The sequence below is a fragment of the Squalius cephalus genome (genome assembly GCF_949319135.1).
Source record: "Squalius cephalus genome assembly, chromosome: 17".
NCBI classification, from domain to species: domain Eukaryota; kingdom Metazoa; phylum Chordata; class Actinopteri; order Cypriniformes; family Leuciscidae; genus Squalius; species Squalius cephalus.
Window position 1 is genome coordinate 24,273,515 of NC_137138.1, and position 20,230 is coordinate 24,293,744.

The 20,230-nt window shown below is 33.7% G+C and overlaps 1 protein-coding gene across 2 annotated transcripts; it reads left to right on the top strand.

Moving 5' to 3' along the window:
* Positions 1–49: 49 nt before the first annotated feature.
* On the top strand, positions 50–20,090 carry tmprss15 (transmembrane serine protease 15). 2 transcript variants are annotated; one of them, XM_079898290.1, is made up of 25 exons: positions 50–365; positions 472–611; positions 2,508–2,575; positions 3,379–3,527; positions 3,707–3,748; positions 6,313–6,453; positions 8,367–8,475; positions 8,552–8,661; positions 8,740–8,877; positions 9,864–10,016; positions 10,170–10,275; positions 12,074–12,221; positions 12,302–12,443; positions 12,549–12,638; positions 12,793–12,918; positions 14,110–14,250; positions 14,338–14,448; positions 14,534–14,666; positions 15,819–15,914; positions 16,008–16,057; positions 16,136–16,340; positions 16,429–16,610; positions 18,233–18,328; positions 18,414–18,553; positions 19,581–20,090. In XM_079898290.1, exons 1-25 carry the CDS (start codon positions 245–247, stop codon positions 19,758–19,760), a joined length of 3,117 nt encoding a protein of 1,038 aa, XP_079754416.1. In that variant the 5' UTR covers positions 50–244; the 3' UTR covers positions 19,761–20,090. The 2 variants fall into 2 exon arrangements, 1 of the variants encoding a protein (XP_079754416.1); XR_013823997.1 differs by lacking the exons at positions 16,429–16,610; positions 19,581–20,090 and having other exon boundaries at positions 18,414–18,488.
* Positions 20,091–20,230: the final 140 nt, after the last annotated feature.

The window sequence follows — 20,230 nt, forward strand, 5'->3', positions numbered from 1 at the left end:
TTTTTCTTCCAACTAACGTTTATTTCTGTGTTTTCCTGTTTTCTGGAAATGCTGATAAAATGGTACTCAGTTATTGTTCAATAAAAATTTATTGCTAGTTTATATAACAGTGATAAAAGCAAGAAGGTGGGATATTAGAAGCTCTGGAAGCCAGTGTCACCTCTGACTTTCCAGTGACATGCTGGAGGTTTATCATCTGAGGAAAAGTGTTTAAGTCTTCGTAAGTCAGTCACTTGTCTATAAAATGTCTAGAAGAGGTTGTCATTTGTCATCCACGGAGGTTCTGCTCACAACACTGTTTGTTGTGCTGTTTGTGGTTTGCGTGGGACTAAGTGTCGTGACTTGGCTCGCACTGGACAACAAAGGTATGAGACTATTACCTCCATTTCAGATTAATAATACTGAATACTTAGGATGTTCTGTAGTGACCCCTGTTTGAATTTTGTGAATTTTTCAAAAAAATTTTTTTAGCTATAGATGGTGAAGGAGAGGAAACCGGCTCAGAGTTCACTGGGAGACTTGTCATCTCTAATGGGACGGTTTTCACAGAGGAGCTCCTGAACAAAAACAGTGCACAGTTTAAAGCTCTGGCATATGACACTGAGCAGAAGGTGAATTAGTCATTTATTTCATAGTTATTATTCCTGGAAGGTTTAAAAAACAGTTAAAATACAAATTACTCAGCCTCATGTCAGTCCAAACCCGTATGACTTACTTTCAGATGTTAGGCAGAATAACAGTCTCACCATTTGCTGTCCACGCAGTGAAAGTGAGACATTAATTCTGCCTAACATCTGCTTTTCTGTTCCACAGAAGAAAAAGTCATACAGTTTTCAAATGACATGAGTGTGAGTAAATGGTGACAGTATTTTTATTTTTGGGTTTCATACATATTTCATATATATTAGTGCTGGGTTTGTGTTTACACAATATATGTGTGTGTACTGTGTATAATTTTATATATATATAAGAAATATTTGCATGTATATACTGTATATATATTTATACATAATTCATATTATATATAAATATGAATATTTTTTATATTGATAACACATTTTTCTTAAATGTATACATGCATGTGTGTGTGTGTATATACAAAATAATTATACACAGTAATAATATATGTGTGTATATATATATATATATATATATATATATATATATATATTTATATTAGGGCTGTAAAAAGATTAATCGCGATTAATCGCATCCAAAATAAAAGTTTGTGTTTACATAATATATGTGTATGTGTATAGTTATTTTGTATATATAAATACACACACATGCATGTATATATTTAAGAAAAATGTGTTATTTATATATAAAATATTTACATTTATAATATATAATATAAATTATATATAAATATATACAGTATATAGATGCAAATATTTCTTAAATAAATACATGCATGTATGTGTATTTACATATACAAAATAATTATACACATACACACACATATATTATGTAAACACAAACATTTATTTTGGATGCGATTAATCGCGATTAATCTTATCACAGCCCTAATTTATATTAGTGCTGGGCAACGATTAATCACATCCAAAATAAAAGTTTGTGTTTGCATAATATATATGTGTGTGTGTATATGTATATATGTATGTATGTATATATATATATATATATATTTATATATATATATATATATATATATACTGTATATATATTTATATTTATACATTTTGCAAACATTTTTGTACAATGAATGTGAAATGGATATTTGAAATGTGAAATCACCATACATTTATTTACAAATCATGGTTCATGTGTCGTATTTGTTGTAAAACCTTTTAAGACTGATTTTAATGAATTGTTTACAGTAGAAATTGCTTGATAAAGTTAATAAGGAAAATCATCGATAAAAAATAAAGGGAATGGCAAAAACTCTTCATTTGTAAAACAACTGTATTACATAAATTAGACTTCATTTTTGTCACGAACATGCCACAATGTAAATATAAAGATGTTAATAGTAAAAATAAGCTTAATCATGTAAAATATAATTTTAAATGTGAGCATATTTTCATGAGATAAATCACTGTAATGGTTACAAAAAGCTATATTATGATTTTTTTTAACACATCTATGTTATGTGAATCTAAATGCAAATCAAACTTCATTTTCAACAGCTGTGACTAACATTTGTACACTGAAAAAAATGATTCGTTGAATTTAATAAAAAAAATTATTGTAAGTGGTTGCATTCAATTGATTTTACCTACATTTAAACCAAATTGATTAAGTTGAACTAAAATTGATTAAGTTCAACTTAATGCATTTGTTTAAATGTAGATAAAATCAATTGAATGCAACCACTTAGGATAAAAAAATTTATTAAATTCAACGAATCATTTTTTTCAGTGTATATAGTGTGTTATGTTACATACCATTTCATTCTGTAAGTTATTGGCTTACAAATATGTTTCATCTCAGTATTTTAGTGTGATAAAGCAGATTTTGTGTTCTCCATGTATTGCTGCCTGCAGATCAGTGAAGCCTACAGTCTTACTTCCCTTAAGGAGCAGTTCAGAAGTTCCAAGGTCAATGAATTCAGGTGAGACTTTATATATATTAAAGCCCCTAAGCTATAAAGACAGCAATAAAGTTCATAATCTATAATATAATGTGTATGTATTTAGATTCTAGAGACCCCTATGGTGAATGTGATTTCACCAAGTGCAACATGTTCGTGGATCAACATCTACATTATTCCAATCAACCAATCAGATTTGAGGGACAAATTTACAGTTTATGTCAAGTTTAGGCTTAAAACCAGGGTTAGGTGCTTCTACATCAGTGTTATTCACCTATCATTTCCCTCTGATTGTCTGGAGAAGTTGTGGGTAGGGATCCAGGATCAATAAAATATGTTGATCCAGGAACATGTCTTACATGGCAAAATCACGGTCTAGAGATGGGGTTTTAATCAGGAATATAAATGTTTAAAAAAATTGACAGCTTTTGATGTTATGAAATACCTGCAAACATGTTATAGGCTAGTCCGTCTATAACATGTCCTCCTATTATTCCTAAAATAGATATCTGCGTTTGGCGTCCCACTTGGTCTAAAATAGTCAGAAATTCTGAATAAAACATTTATCATAGGCATGTAGTGTAGTGATTCAGGATAAGACAAAAACATGGTTTGGAAGATGGATTCATGGTGTACTCGCTCTTTATATACATTTGGTCAATTTTGAATGAAAAAAAGTTACATGGTGTGTATATAAAAATATATAATGTATCCCTTTAAGGATATATTCTCTAAAAATATCTTATTTTATATAGTTGTGCTTCTCAAGTAGTGTCAATGTCTGTCACCAGTTTTATGTCTGTTTTTTTTCCTGTTGTTCTCAGCGAAGGCAGTGTGGTCGTGCACTTTGACGTCCTCTTCCGAGGTGTTCTAGATTCTGAGACGTCGCAGGAGCAGTTAGTAGATGGTTTACAGCGGGGTGAAGGTGGAAATGATGGACTCGTGATTGACATCAGCAGTGTGCAGGTTTCAGGTAATATCATCAATAACAAGACATATCTACAGTTTCATAGTCATCTGAAGATCTCCATCTGACCATATATTCTTAATTTAATTAGTTCATTTTAATATAGGCAATTCGTTTGAACTATTGTTCAGTTGACTGTTTAACAGTTCAGTTGATGGTATACAATTTCGAATATATACCCTCAGATAAATCAACTTCAACCCAGAGACCATCTACAACAAAACCAGGTGGGTTATGTTTTATATTTTATTGCAGTGTGTGCTGTGAGGTCATCATGACATGGTAACTGTGACAGACGTCAATTCTGGTTGTAACAATTGTATTTAATTCATGTTATGAAAAGCTAAAAAAAATGTGTATATAAAATGTAATATAAAAGTCCATGGATTTTTTTTTTTTATCAACACCAAAATGTTTGGTTAAAATACATTTGTATGATTGTATAAGGGAACGTGGGAATCTTTACATTTTCACAATTGTTAATCACCTTTGTGCCATTTTAAATGAATTTTACAGAATTCAAATGTGACGAATTCCATGTAATCTCTTAATTATTTTGAGCTTATTAAAGCTGCATGCATGAAAAATGATGGAAGCTTGTTTCCTCCATTGAATAAAATAAAAATAAAAAAGGTAATTGCGGCTTTTCATCTCACAGTTCTGACTTTCTATTTGCAATTGTTAGATATAAGCTAGCAATTGCGAGTTATAAAGTCAGACCTTTTTCCTCAGAATTAGACTTTATAACTTGCCATTGCGAGTTCATATCTCACAATTCTGATAAAGAATAGTGAGATATAAACTCGCAATTGCAACAAATAAAGTCATTCACAATTCTGACTATTTATCGCAATCGCAAGTTTATATCCCGCAATTTTGACATTATAATTTGCAATTATGGGTTTATAACAAGTCAGAATTGTGAGATTACAGTTTTTCTCGATTGCTTAAACACATTTCTTGAAACTATGCCTCGTATTCTCAAAACTATAAACACAAATCTATAACGTCTCACCCAATTTCCCAAACATCCTATTGTCAGGTCAAAATGAGCTCTACACTCAAAACCATTCACTCTTGCTGAAAAACCAAACTTTGCCCTCAGACAGGACACACAAGCCCTCAAAATCACACACACTACAACATAGTCGAACACACTGGTGCAATAAATTCAAAACAACATTTCCAAAACTGGTAAGTTATGTTGCTTGTGCCCCCCCCCCACACACACACAAACCTTTTCACATGATGAACACAAAAGACACAACCACTGGATACATTGGCACATTTTTATTCATTCATGTACTACACAGTACAACACACACACACATTTTTGTTCCTGTTTTACTTTTTTTTTTTACTCTCTCCTCTGATTTTTTTTTTTATTTACTTACAGTAAGATGTGTGTGACCATCATATGACAGTAAAAGAGCACACATAAACCTTATTCTAATATGGAATTGTATTGGAATGGTAAATAATGTTGGTACGTGACAGGAGGGCCTCCACTCAAGGAGACAATATGATGAACATGTCTAAGAATGTTCCACGTATAGTTGAAAATACCACAATTTGCCTAGAAATATAACATTCTGGGAGTCAAGTCTATAAAGGAGAAAGGATGCCCTCCCTTCACTGTCACACTCTGTGCCACTCTGTGTGACTGTACGACTGCTGGCCTTTTCTTGCAAGAAAATACACCTCATCAAAGACTATTGGAAATGTTTGTCTTTTATTCAGTGAATTTTGTTTGTCACCACACCTCCCTGAAGGCTCTGGAGGCGACGGTAAAGCGACTCAAATTTGGCCTTACTCGTAGCCCAGCCTCCCTCATAGTCATACCATTGATAAAGACATGGGCAACTAGAGTGGCTTGAATTTCATCTGAGACTGCTTGTCTGCTCGCCCTTCCTCCTCCTCCTCCTTATCCCTCCTCGACCTCTTCCTTCATGTCTTTCTGGATCCATTGTTCCAAAACTCAATAAACTGAATTGGGCCCTTTTATCTATCTATTGAAGGATCTGATTGATGTGTGTTCAATTTTGACTCTTAGTGTTTCCACCTGGGTAATTGTGTGCTAACTGAGCTGAAGCTGTGCTGACTTGAGTGAACAATATTGAATGCTAGTGCTTTCTAAATGACAACATGGTCTAGGCAATGAGAAATGAAGGGATTTGTGTGTAGAGTTTTGCAGTGACAGTTCAACAAATCTGACTCATGTGTCAAAACAGGGAATAGTGTTTATAGTTTAGTGAAATGGGTGTGCTTTTTGATAAATGGCGTTATAGTTTTGAAATTTTAGTTCAAAAGCCTGGTTATAGTGTTTAAGCAATCGAGAAAAACTGTAAAAGTCACAATTATCTTTTACATTTTTTTTTTATTCCATGGCGAAACATGTCACACAAAGTATTTCATGTCAGTGTATATATTCTGTTCAAAAGTTTGGGGTCAGTAATATTCTTTAATGAAATTAATACTTTTATTTAGCATTAAATTGATCAAAAGTGACAGTAAGAATCCATGAAAAAAATGTATCATGGATTGCTCAAAATGATTTACTGTTTCAACATTAATAATTGGAAATGTTTCTTGAGCACCAAATCAGCATATTAGAATGATTTCAGAAGGATCATGTGACACTGAAGACTAGAGTAATGATGCTGAAAATCATTCATCATAGGAATAAATTACATTTGAAAAATGCATTAAAACAGAAAATAGTTATTTTTTTAATGTTATTCATATTGCATATTTGTGAAAGATAACAGATTTTCTGTTGATTTTCTAACAGATCGTCCGTCAGTCACTCCAGTGAATTGTCCAGATGGACAGGAGGCATGTGCTGATGATTCATCATGTATTTCTCAGACTGACTTCTGTGATGGAATACAAAACTGTTCTGATGGCTCAGATGAGAATCAGAGTGTCTGTGGTATGTATTTATGACCCTTTTAATATATATGTTTTATTTAAAATATTAGTATTTACTTTGAAAATATGCACTCAGGGCTTGACATTAACTTTTTTGCTCACCAGCCACTGTGGCTAGTGGTTTTCCAAAGCTACTTGTCACTCAGCATTTTCACTGGCCACAATTTTGACATCGATACTAGGGCTGGGTATCGGCAAGGGGCTCACAATTCGATTCATATCGCGATACGTGTGTCACGATACGATATATCACGATATATTGCGATACGATACATATTGCGATATATTGCAGTACTTAAAAATTTTTTTTTTAAAATAATAGAGTTGAAAATACAACTTGCTTTGTGGTATGTGTATCACATTATATTGATAACTCATCAGAAAAATAAAAACTTCCATTCCAGTTTATTAGCAAAGCTATTTGCATATTGTGTCACTGAACACTTTTAACTAAAAATGAAGATCCCACAAAATGTATTAAACTGAAATCTCTTCTGTTGAAAATAAAAGTTATTTTGATGAATGTGTATTCAAACAGTTGCAGTCCCCTGTGACTTTCATACTATGGAAGTCAATAGGGAACAGCAACTGTCTGGTTAGCCACATTCTTCAAAATATCTTCTTTTGTGTTTAGCACAAGAAAATAAATTAATATAGGTTTGGAACAACATTAGAGAGTACTAAATAATAGAATTTTCATTTTTGGTTGAACTATCCCTTTAAGGACAAGCGGCAGCATGTTTACTATTAGGCTACTGTCACTTTAAGACCGGCACGCGACGCATCTAATATACACGCATATGACGCACACCCAATTTCCTCTCATACGGTTGCTTTCACTTTAGACATAACCAACTGTGATTATGTAAACCTTGTGAGTACATATTTAACAATATTAGCGCAGTATTTAACATGTGATGTGAATGTACGTCGCATTGAGATGGAGGCGCCAGAACTGCAACTGATAGAATGCACTGTAACAAAATGCACTTCAAAAGCAGATCGTGGAGACATTTTAATCGTCCATGATCAAAAATCTTGATATCGCACACCCCTAAACCAAAGTGCACACACACGTCGTCTCTGCAAGTACAACTGTTCTCTTTGTAGGCAGTCGTTTGACACAGGAATTTTAAACCCGTTAAAAATAAATAAATTCTTAAAGTATCGATAGTAGAGGTTGGAATATTGATACACTATCGTGAAAAAATTATAATTTTATATATGTTTTTTTTTTTGCACAACCCTAATCGATACCAAGAGGAAAAACTGCCATATAGATATTTTTAATATAATCTCATAATTTGGCAGCAGGTGTATTAGGCTGCTGTCACTTTAAGACCTGACGCACAGATCCATTATTCTGTTACACATGCGTTTTTTTCCCCTCAACTGTTTACGTTCAATTAAAACATAACTTAGTGTTTACGTGAATACTCACCAAGACCGACATTTTGATATTACTTTGTGTGTATTTGACTGTTTAAGCGCAGTAAGCAACGAAAAATAACAGACACAATATTCATCAGGAGCAAATGAAAGGAGTGAGTGAGGGGAGGCGGGTTTGTGTGTCACTCACTGTCGGAGAGATGAGAGAGCAAAAAATCACAGCGTGTATCTGTTCTGCGGAAAATGAGTATTGGAAAGGTTGCAGATATTTCAGTATCGATATGTATCGAAAAATCTATATATTTGATTTAGTTTAGTTTATTATTTCAGATGCCTTTTTAAAAGACTACAATTGAAAAAACGTATATATTATGTAGTAATATTCAACCTGCTAAAGTGGCTAGTAGGCCTGACTGCTTTACACACCACTGCGGAAATCCACACGCATTTGGCGGGTGTTAATGTCAAGCCCTGTATGCACTTATTGCGATAGATACAGTATTGTGTGTCTTTCATACTCCACAGCAACAACGTGTGATGGACAGTTTCTCCTGCTTGGTTCGACTGGATCCTTCCACTCTAAAAACTTCCCAGAGGTCTATGACAGTCCCACCGCCTGCCGTTGGATTATACGGTAATACAATAATCAGATACATCTAGACATACTTTGAGATTTCACCAACTCCTACAGTCTTTTATTTCACCCCCAGAGTGACTGAGGGCATGGCCATAAAAATAGTCTTTAACACTTTCCATACGGAACAAGATATTGACGTTCTGGAACTATATGAGGGCACCGGTCCTATGAAAACATTGACATGTGAGTTTCGACAAACAGTGTTACATTAAGTTTTCTGACTTCTTAAGTAGTGTCTTGACATCAGGTTGTGTCTTTCAGACTCTCTCTCAGGAACGTCACCAGGGGATGTCTGGCTGTTATCTCACGAAGCCACTGTTGAATTTAACGCAGACTACATCAATAACTTTCAAGGCTTCAATGCTACTTACACGGCAGAGAACATCAGTGAGCTCTCTAGTGGGTATTGGTTTCCCCGAAAATACCATAAATGCCATTGAATCAATGTTATTTGAACATTTATGGAACGTTCGACATAATAATGGTGTGGAAATACCTTATTCAGAGGCATATAGAGTAGTGTTGCCACGATACTGGATTTTCCAACTTCGATACGATACCTTGAAAAATACCGATATTCGATAGCACTGCCATATATACCGCCATACAGATAATTTATTATCTCATACTTTTTTGATAATTTGGGTAATTTTGTTGCAACAGCGTACACTCAGCACAGGGAGGCTTTATTTGAATTGCTTGAACTACATAGTAATAAAATAAGAACAAATAAATAAATTGCAAACGATAGCACAAATATACAATAGCATAAAGAGACAGATGCAGTAAACATGGCTTTAAAGGGATAGTTCACTTTGAAATTAAATTTTGGTATGTTTTAGCTTACCTGAAGGGCATCCAAGATGTAGGTGTCTTTTTTTCCGCAGTAGTTTCAATTTTGATATTTTTAGGTCAAATCGTTCTTGTCTGTCAGTCATATCATGCAGGTCTATGGTCACTGTCTCAAAGAGCATGCACAGAGTCCAAATTAAAACAATTCCCCATCGTCCAAATTAAACAATTCCCCATCGTAAGTACACATTGATGGCCTAAGACACGAAACGAGCGGTTTGTGTGAGAAAACGAACAGTATTTATATCGTTTTTACCTCTTATAATACAACCACGTCCAAGTGATCTGAGGGTGCGGGTGCTTCCTATTGTGTGACGTGTACGCAGACTGGTGCATAGATATATATACACTTAGCTAAAACTACACCACTGCATGTCTTCAACATGACCATCGCTAAGATGTTAGCTTATAAAAGTCACATTTATTTAAATAGCGCTTTTTACAATACAGAGATAAGTGCAAAAATGCTTACTTTTATTTAAGTTTTTCAAAAATCATTTTCAAGTTTTATTGAACTCTATGGTCTTTGTTAGATGAAGACAAGATAAACTGTTCGTTTGAAGAGGACTTGTGTCTCTGGAGGCAAGAATTTGATGACAATGGCGACTGGATTCGAGCACAAGGCCCTACCTCTCCACCAGACACTGGCCCGAGCTTTGATCACACAATGGGCAACAACCAATCAGGTGCCATTTCATACACTATGCTGTGAAATACTATACATAGAATTTATCTGCTGTTAGCAAATACTTGAAAATGTATGCTGTCTAGTGTTTTATTATACTTTGATTTCTGATTGATGATATTTACTCTGATGCACATCGATTTTTATCTCATAGGGTACTACATTGTGACCCCTCGGACTCCTGGAAGTTGGGATAAAAAATTCCGTATCTACAGTCTTCCTTTGACTCCTGCACAGGAATCAATGTGTTTGCAATTCTGGTTAGTTTTTTTATCAGGGGTAACGTTTGGAAACATTTAGCTTATACATGCAAATTTTTCTAAAAATGTGTCTTATAAATGCAAATTAAAATGGGCTCAGATTATGCAATGGTAGAGGTAGTCAAGTATGTTTCCACCTCTTGTGAAAAAGAAGTGCGCTTAATTGTATTGAATGTGCACTTGTAGTGTGCTTCAGATTTTAAAAGTTTATTTTTAAAAACTGTACTTGCAGCTATTATAATGTTAATGAAATAAAAGTCCACTTAAGTGTACTTAAATGCCAAATTAAATATTTTCAATCATTTTAAATAATTGTTAAAATAATCTTTTGGTGTCCTTTCCCTCCTAATGCATAAAAAACTGCATACACCTTTTGCATTCGAGGGTCTGTTTGGACCCGGTGGAATGTTAGCTTATAAAAGTCACATTTATTTAAATAGCGCTTTTTACAATACAGAGATAACAGAAAAAAAAAAACAATCATAACATAATATTTTTCAACTAAAACCATATTGTATCTAATCAGTAACTTCCAATTAATGAGTGAATGCACAAAAGGTTTGACATTTTGAATGTTACCATTTTTTTTACCATGCTATTTATTCCTTTTTATTAATGAATACAATTCTTTGAAATTTAAACTTTTTTTCAAGAAATAAAGCAAAAAACAGTGGCTGCAAGAAAATATATTTTAATCAGTATTTATGAGAAATTTTATTTGACTATATCATTAGATTCAATTTATAAGTAACATCATAATGAAAATTACCAGTATGAACTCCATTAACTGAAATAGTTAAATCTAAATCAAAACAGCTCAAAACTGTTTTCAAACTAAATATATTCATTTTACTTGCATGACATTTCACTTTCATATGAAAAAAATGATGATGATAAACAGCTTGAATCTCCTTTTCATGCCGCAATGGTTTATCAATAGGTGGCAGCAAAGTGAAATATTAAATTTTTCACCCCCAATCCCTCTTTCCTTTTAAAAATTTTGACTATTTGGTCTATGAACTTTTGCTCTACAAACACATTAAGACATTAATTTGTTTTTGTCATTTTATTTTAAAAGTGTAACAATTTAGTTGGTTATATCTCTTAAATTTTTTTTTTGTTAAAAAAATCTGAAAAAAGTGTATTTTGACAATCTTAACAAACGTACAAAATTGATCTTCGTACTAAAACCTATGGATTAAAAAAATAATAATTATGTACCATGTCAAAACAGACCCGAATACAATAGAAGTACACTTATTTTTATTAAACCACATTTTCTCCTTAAAACTGCAGTGAACCAAAGACAGTCTAAAAAACGCAGTCTGAAATCGCTGATGTTTCTGACGTCACAAACTACCTTGTAACCAATCAGGTCGACATGTGATCGTCAACCAGTGGATCTCTGAGCTGGTGTGAGTGAGTGGAGGCGGGGATCATTTGCATATTCATAGAACCGCGTATATTAAATGAGGCAAGGGTATATAGAGTTACATTCAAGCTATTTTAAGGCATAAAGAAAAACATTTTCAAGGAAAATAAAACATTTAAATGTCATTTTGGTGATCAAAGATGAGTTTTAAGGGATACAATCATTGACTACAGGGGGACTTTAAATACACGACATGCAAGTTTCGATAGAAATTACATTAAAGTGTATTTTAGTTTAGCATTTTCATCATTCTTTTAGTGTTTAGCACTTAAGTATATACTTAAAAGTATGCTGAGGTGTCCTTCTTTTTCACAAGGGATTGAACTCCCCTGTAAGCATTTGATGAATGTACCTGTGCTCTTTGAGGTATCATATGTTTGGGGAGGAGGTGTGGCGTCTGACAGTCACAACTGAGGAACGCTCATCCATCATGGTCCTCTTCCAGAAAGAAGGGAACTATGGTGACAACTGGAACTATGCTCAAGCCACACTAAACATCACTGCAGATGCTGTGGTCAGTTCATGTACAAATCAACTTAGTTCGTAACATTAAACAGTCATTAAATACATTTGCCTGTTTCTTGTCTGTCTCAGGTGGTATTTGAAGCGCAGAAGAGGGCGGGATTTCTTAATGATATCGCCCTGGATGACATCAGCATAGTGCCTGGTTCCTGCGGACAGGCCCCCCCTGACCCAACCCCTGTCCCGCCTCCCACCACCCCCCCTCCCATACCAGGTAAGGCAAGATGTCACAATGATGTCAGTTTGTCGTCATGCAAATGCTATGTTTATTAGCACAAAATTGTAAAGGAGTTACATTTATGTAATTCAATTCTAATAGTGGATTGTGGGGGACCCTTTGATCTGTATGAGCCAAACTCAACATTCAGTTCTCCAAACTACCCCAATGGCTATGGACACAACGCTTTATGTAAGTACAACTGTAGATAGTTTCATTTAACTTTCAGCCATGATCATAAAGAATGCAGAATAATTCATGGAAGATTCTAATAAAAAAATGGATAATTACACCCCTACCTTGTTTATTTTGTAATGTTTTGAGTATTATGGTTTATCTTGGTTAGGTATGTGGACTTTACATGCTAAGGAAGGCCAGAATATACAATTGCATTTTCAAGACGTTGCTTTAGAGATGGATCATGACATTTTGGAAATTCGGGATGGAGTGGAGCCGTATTCAGAGTTGCTAGGTAATTCTGTTAGGAAGACATGAATCTTTGAAAAAAAACAAAAATTATATATATATATAAATATATATATATTAGGGCTGTCAAAAGATTAATCGCGATTAATCGCATCCAAAATAAAAGTTTGTGTTTACATAATATATGTGTGTGTACTGTGTATAATTATTTTGTATATATCAATACACACACATGCTTGTATATATTTAAGAAAAATGTGTAATTTATATATAAAAAAATTATATTTATATATAATATAAATTATATATATAAATATATACAGTATATGTATGCAAATATTTCTTAAATATATACATGCATGTGTGTGTATTTATATATACAAAATAATTATACACAGTACACACACATATATTATGTAAACACAAACTTTTATTTTGGATGCGATTAATCGCGATTAATCTTTTGACAGCCTTTTCCTTTAAATGAAAGATGTATTGAAATCCCCATTACCTATAATATATATATATATATATATATATATATATATATATATATTTTATAGGTAATGGGGATTTCAATACATCTTTCATTTAAAGGAAAATATATACTACTTTTCAAAAGTTTGGGATCGGTAAGATTTTTAAAATGTTTTGAAAGGGGTCTCATATATTTACATTTTTTAAAAATTTGATCAATCATTTAATCGGTTTTCTGTTTTAATATATTTTCAAATGTAATTTATTCATGTGGTCAAAGCTGAATTTTCAGCATCATTACTCCAATCTTCAGAGTCACATGATCCTTCAGAAATCATTCTAATATGATGATTTGCTGCTCAGAAAACATTTCTTATTATTTTCAGTCCTGAAAACAGTTGTGCTGCTTAATATTTTTGTATTAAATATTTTCTTCAATGAATAGAAAGTTAAAAAAATGTTTTGTAACAATGTATAAGTCTTTACTGACACTTTTGATCAGCTGAATGCATCCTTGCTGAATTAAACTATATATATTTAAAAAAATAAAAACAATCTTGCTGACTCCAAACTTTTAATATGTATATTTTGATCATTGTAATATTTCATTGACCATTTATATGAAAGTCAGATAATATGCCATAATAATCAATCAATATTTAACATAACATTACTTTTGCATTAAGTTAATGTTTATTTGCACAATATGCAAAGTAAATAAATGGATATTTATGTAGTAATGTGTGTTTCGTCACTGAAGGTGTCCTAACTGGTGATCGTTCCTTCCCGGATCTCTTTTCCACAACCTCTCGGGTGACCATCATGCTTTCCACAGACTCCTCAGAGAATGACAGAGGCTTTCTAGCCAACTTTAGCACAGGCCTTAACATTGGCCAACCAGGTTAGTTTTCTTCTTCGTACAGTATGCGAATGGTAAAATAACATGGAGATGGCCTAAAAAACTGCAAAAACTCTCATGAATATGCAGATCCCTGTCCCACTGGACAGTTTCAATGCGGCACAGGAGTGTGTGTGTCCAATGCCAGTGTTTGTGACGGTGTAGAAAACTGCTCCGATGGCTCCGATGAAGGCGACTGTGGTAAATCAACAAGTCAAACTTCAACAAAACCTCACTAATCAAATCACGCTGTTCATGCTGCTGATCACAGGCTGTTGTATTTTAGTGCATTTAATAAAAGCTAATGTCACTGGAACTGAACGACTGAGACTTCAGGTCCAGAATGATCTTTACACGGTATGTGCTGAAGACTGGACCTCTCAGCTATCTGACTTCTTATGCCGCTACTTGGGCTACAGGTAAACGCTTAACCGTTGAATATATTAAGCATATTATAATATTAACCATATGAAGACAGACAAATCTAAGAAAAATCTAATTTGTGAAACCTTGAGTAATAAAAAAATTGCATATGTTTGTCGAGTGTCATAATTTGATACATCAGGCTTTTATGGCTCAGATAGTATGATATAGGAGAATAAGGAACTTATTCTCGAGTATGAAAAAAAACAGCTAAATTTTATTCAGATGGCCAAACTGACCAAAAATATGCAATTTTGTGCAGTGGCTAATGTTTATATGGCCATAAAGTAAGATGAAATTCTAATGTAAATGAATGAGATCAGCATAGCAGACTACATAAAGTAAATATAAAAATCAGTTAATCACCCAATAATATGTCTTACTAAGATCATATTTAAATTAGTGCTGGGCAACGATTAATCGCATTCAAAAAAAAAGTTTGTGTTCACATAATATATGTGTGTGTACTGTGTATAATTATTTTGTATATATAAATACACGCACGCACACACATGCATGTATATATTTAAGAAATATTTGCATGTATACACTGTATATACATAATTTATATTATATATGAATATTTTATATAAAAATAACACATTTTTCTTAAATATATAATATATTGGATTGTAATTTAAATGCTTAGTTTTATGATCAAAGCTCTGTAGTTTTTATTGTGGGGGCAAAACATATAATGCAGTGCAATTATGATTGAGAAATGATTAAATAAACTCTCCTCAAAAGCCTGATGTATCATATTTCATACATCAGATTTTTCTAAAGAAAAAATATGGATAATTAAGTAAAACGAAGTTGCTTCAGTCCAGTAAGTGTTTAACTTGGAATATTACTAGCAATATAAAGGTTATTCTTGTTTCCTTTATAAAAATCAGTAAAGATTTCCCAGCAAAAAGACACGTGTACCACAACCTAAAGGTGGACATCTTTGAATTATATATGATAAAACGGTATAAACTATAAATCATAGGATAGAAGGCATGTGTACAACAGCAAAGTTTCTTTAATATCTTAGAAATTTGTGTATCAGATATTTCACAGGCTTTATAGGCTTAAGCATAAAATAGTTTATCAAATAATACATATTGTGGAAAAAAACAGTATAACATGTTTGTTGATGTGCCTAGGTCAGGAAATGCCTCATTCTCCATCACTATGGATGGAGATAGTCCGTTTACTACTGTAAGTGTGAATGCTAATGGCTCACTGGATCTGAAGCCCAGGTAATCGATAAAAATCAATTAAAACTTTTCTGAACTTTTCCCTTTTATTGGCCCAAAAAATCTCATTTCAAATTCTTTTGTGTCTTTTTAAAGTGACACATGTCTCAGTGAGAAGATCGTGTCTCTGCATTGTAACAATCAACGTAAGTTTGAAACCCGCAGCTTGTACAGTATCATTCGCTCTTATGCTGCTAATTAATACAAATTACTCTGTGTTTTAGCATGTGGCGTTCGTAAAGTACCTTCAAAAAGTGAGACCAATGTGGAAATGGACAGAGACCAATCAGGCAGAGTTGTGGGCGGACAGGATTCCCAGGAAGGGTCGTGGCCATGGATAGTGTCTCTGAACTGGCTCGGCCGCCATGTTTGCGGGGCCAGTTTGATTGACAGGGAATGGTTGATAACAGCGGCACACTGTGTTCATGGGTAAGCGCTGCTCAGTATTCATGGCTGTAGTTGTTGATGTAAAAAAAAAACATGCACTGAGAGACTAAATTATATTTTGATCCCATAGAAAAAACGTTCACCTGTCAAACTGGGCAGCTGTGTTGGGTCTTCACTCTCAGTTTGGGACGGATAACCCTAACAAACAAGTCCATTTAATAGATCGGATTATCATGCACAAGCGCTATAACAGGATAACAAAGGAGTCTGACTTTGCCCTAATGCACTTACAGACTCCTGTCAACTACACAGGTACGTAGACAAAACACTTTGTTTTTCTACAAATGTTGAGGTTTTACTCAGTTTTTTTATAGGCTAAATATGCTAAAGTGATTTATAGCTACAAAAGATTTCTATTTAAATAAATATTGTTCTTTTAAACTTTGGATTTTTCAAAGAATCCTGAAAAATATTATCACAGTTTCCACAAAAATTTGAAGCAGCAATAATAATAAGAAGAAATGTTTCTTTAGCATCAAATCCGCATATTAGAATGATTTCTGAAGGATCATGTGACGCTGACGACCGGAGTAATGATGCTGAAAATTCAGCTTTGACATCACAGGAATAAATTACATTTTAAAATGTTAAAATATAAATTGTAATACTATTTCACAATATTACTGTTTTATCTGTATTTGATCAAATAAAAGCAGCCTTGGTGAGATTAAGAGACTTCTTTCAAAAACATAAACCCCAAACTTTTGAACGGTAGTGTACATGTAGGCTCATTTCATCATCTATGATTTATTAATTTTGCATTTGAAATTGTCTGATAATCAGTGTTGGGGAAAGTAATGCATTACAATATTGCGTTACTCCCTTAAAAAGTAACTAATTGTTACTTGGTTACTTTTTTAGAAAAGTAATGCATTACGTTACTTTTGCGTTACTTTTTTTCCACCTGGGCTGGGCTTGTTTTTTTATAACAAAAAAGGGCAAATGTATTTTTGGCTGAAGGAAATGTAGATTCACGTGTGTACAGCAGAGGGCGGCGCTCAAGCAAACCTTTCAGGTGCTGTTATTATGGATAAAGCAAGAATAGGATGAAGGAGAAGAAAGTTTAACACTTTACCAATAAAAACAAAAAAAAATCTATTATCATTTTTTCTTATGGTTCAACTGAATCATCGAAGGTCAGAAGCAAGTACATTGGTCAATAATGTGAGATTAAATGCATAAAAAAATGTTTTATTTAACTTATTTAGTTATTGGAGGTTTGCATATTATTCTGCATTTCACTGATTTTATTTATTTTTATGAAATATTGAATCTATTTTTTTGTGCAAGTGAGATGAGTAAATGCACACTCACATTTAGTCTAGAACCATCATGTTTACACACACAACCACACAACGCCTCTGCACTTCGATTTGTCTCAACATGAGGACAGGAGAGCAGTCAGTCAATAAATGGGAAGACAAAGTAACGTGCGTTACTTATTTGAAAAAGTAACTCAGATATTTTGTTGTAAATTTTAGTTTTAAAGTAATGTGTTACTTGTTACTTGAAAAAGTAATCTGATTACGTAACTCAAGTTACTAATGAGTTACCCACAACACTGCTGATAATTGGATGTCGTCGTATGATCTCAACTTGGTGGCCATAATGAGGGGGAATATGTTTGTCAGAATTATATTATTAAAGTTTTATTTCACCCAAAAATCAAAAGCAAAAAAATGATAAATTACATTTTGCTAAATAAAAACATAAATTTTTTTTTTTACCGACATTTTAAACACTTTTTTTCATTGGCTTTTGCAGTTGTTTGCTGCACCACTACTTACAGAGATATATATATCAGAACAATGTAAAATGATTTGTACATATTTTGTTGTCAGATTTGCCAAGGATTAAAAAGATTTTTCTTCCAGATTACATTCAGCCCATCTGCCTCCCGGATCCTGGAGCACAGATTGAAGAAGGGAGAAAGTGTTTTATTGCTGGTTGGGGATTGCTGTCTGAAAATGGTCAGATATACACATTTGTGCTTTCAGATTTGAGTTAATAATCTTTTGGATGGTCGTGTATAAGCTGTTTGTTTTTGATCTCCAGGCAGCGTAGCTAATGTGTTACAGGAAGCTGTTGTGCCCATTTTAAGCAACACACAGTGTCAGGAATGGCTGCCTGAGTACAACATTACAGACCGCATGCTGTGTGCTGGGTATGCCGAGGGTGGGGTGGACTCCTGTAAGGTGTGTACATTTTAATTTTTATATAGTATACGTTTTCATATTTATTTTTTTATTTAATTAGATCAAGAATATAGTGGAGTGGCTAAGTGATATAATCGTTCAGTTTATGATACAAGCGTGAAAATTGGCATGAGCAGTCTCCATGGGTCACTTGACAAGAAAATTGTCCGAGCCACTTGAAATTTCAAGATTTTTCATTTTTCAAGATGGCCGACACCTTAGTGGAGCAGTTAAGTGATATAGTGGTTTATTTGGTGATACAAGCATGAAAATTGGCATGAGCAGTCTCTGTGGGTCACTTGACAATAAGCCACCCACAGCTACTTGAAATTTCAAGATGGCGGCCATTTTTCAAGATGGCCACCACCTTAGTGGAGCAATTAGGCTCAAGGCAATTTTCATGCTTGTATCACCAACTAAATGATTTCTTAAGCCTAATTGCTCCACTAAGGTGGTGGCCATCTTGAAAAATGGCCGCCATCTTGAAATTTCAAGTAGCTGTGGGTGGCTTATTGTCAAGTGACCCACAGAGACTGCTCATGCCAATTTTCATGCTTGTATCACCAAATAAACCACTATATCACTTAACTGCTCCACTAAGGTGTCGGCCATCTTGAAAAATGGCCGCCATCTTGAAATTTCAAGTGGCTCGGACAATTTTCTTGTCAAGTGACCCATGGAGACTGCTCATGCCAATTTTCACGCTTGTATCATAAACTGAATGATTCTACCAAACATAAGCACTTAGCCGCTCCACTAATAGTGAACAAACAATTTTTCACATGCCTCATATAAACTCACAATTTTGACCTTTTTTTTTTTCTCTCAATTGCAAGTTTGCTGTGAGAAATAAAGTCAGAATTGTGAAATATATAAAGTCAGATTTATATATACTATACATAGAACGTCCTTTTTTAGTTCAAAGTCAGATGTAGTACCTACTTTTGGAGGCAGCAAATCCTCCATACATATTTATGCATACATTATTTTTTTGAATGTATTGGCATATTTTGTGGGCTCTTGACAGGGGGATTCTGGAGGTCCGCTGATGTGTGAAGAGGCTGGCCATTGGGTTCTTGTGGGGGCGACATCTTTTGGTATCGGCTGTGGACGACCCGAGCGGCCTGGAGCTTATGCTCGCGTCAGTCAGTTTGTTGACTGGGTAGTAGAGAACCGACGGCTCTATTCAGACTGGAAGGGGTTATAATAATTTAGTACGCATTGATGTTATGTCTTAAATAGTTTGTTTTCTTGATTTCCATGAGCTTCTGGACATTGTAATCACCATCTAGTGATTTGTGCACTTTATTGTCATTGCTAAAAAAATGTACATGTGAATAATGAAGGAAAATGTATTTGCTAGTAACCAGTCAGTAATATTCAGCCTACCCAAATGTGATATTATAAACCGTTTTGAAATATAAATAACTGTAATATTAATTCGGGATTAAATTGTGTTTTGAAGATTAATTATTTACTGAAATATTTTTAATGTATTTTGCTACAGTGTATTATAAATAAAGACTTTATTTCTTGTAATGTTTTGTAATGGTTTTTAATTTTGTGATAGCTCTGAGTGGAATATAAAAAAATGACCTTGATAATCAATGAAAAAAGACAGATGAAGCAGCACATTTCGAACTTTATTCACCTAATAAGTCAATTTTCACATAAAAA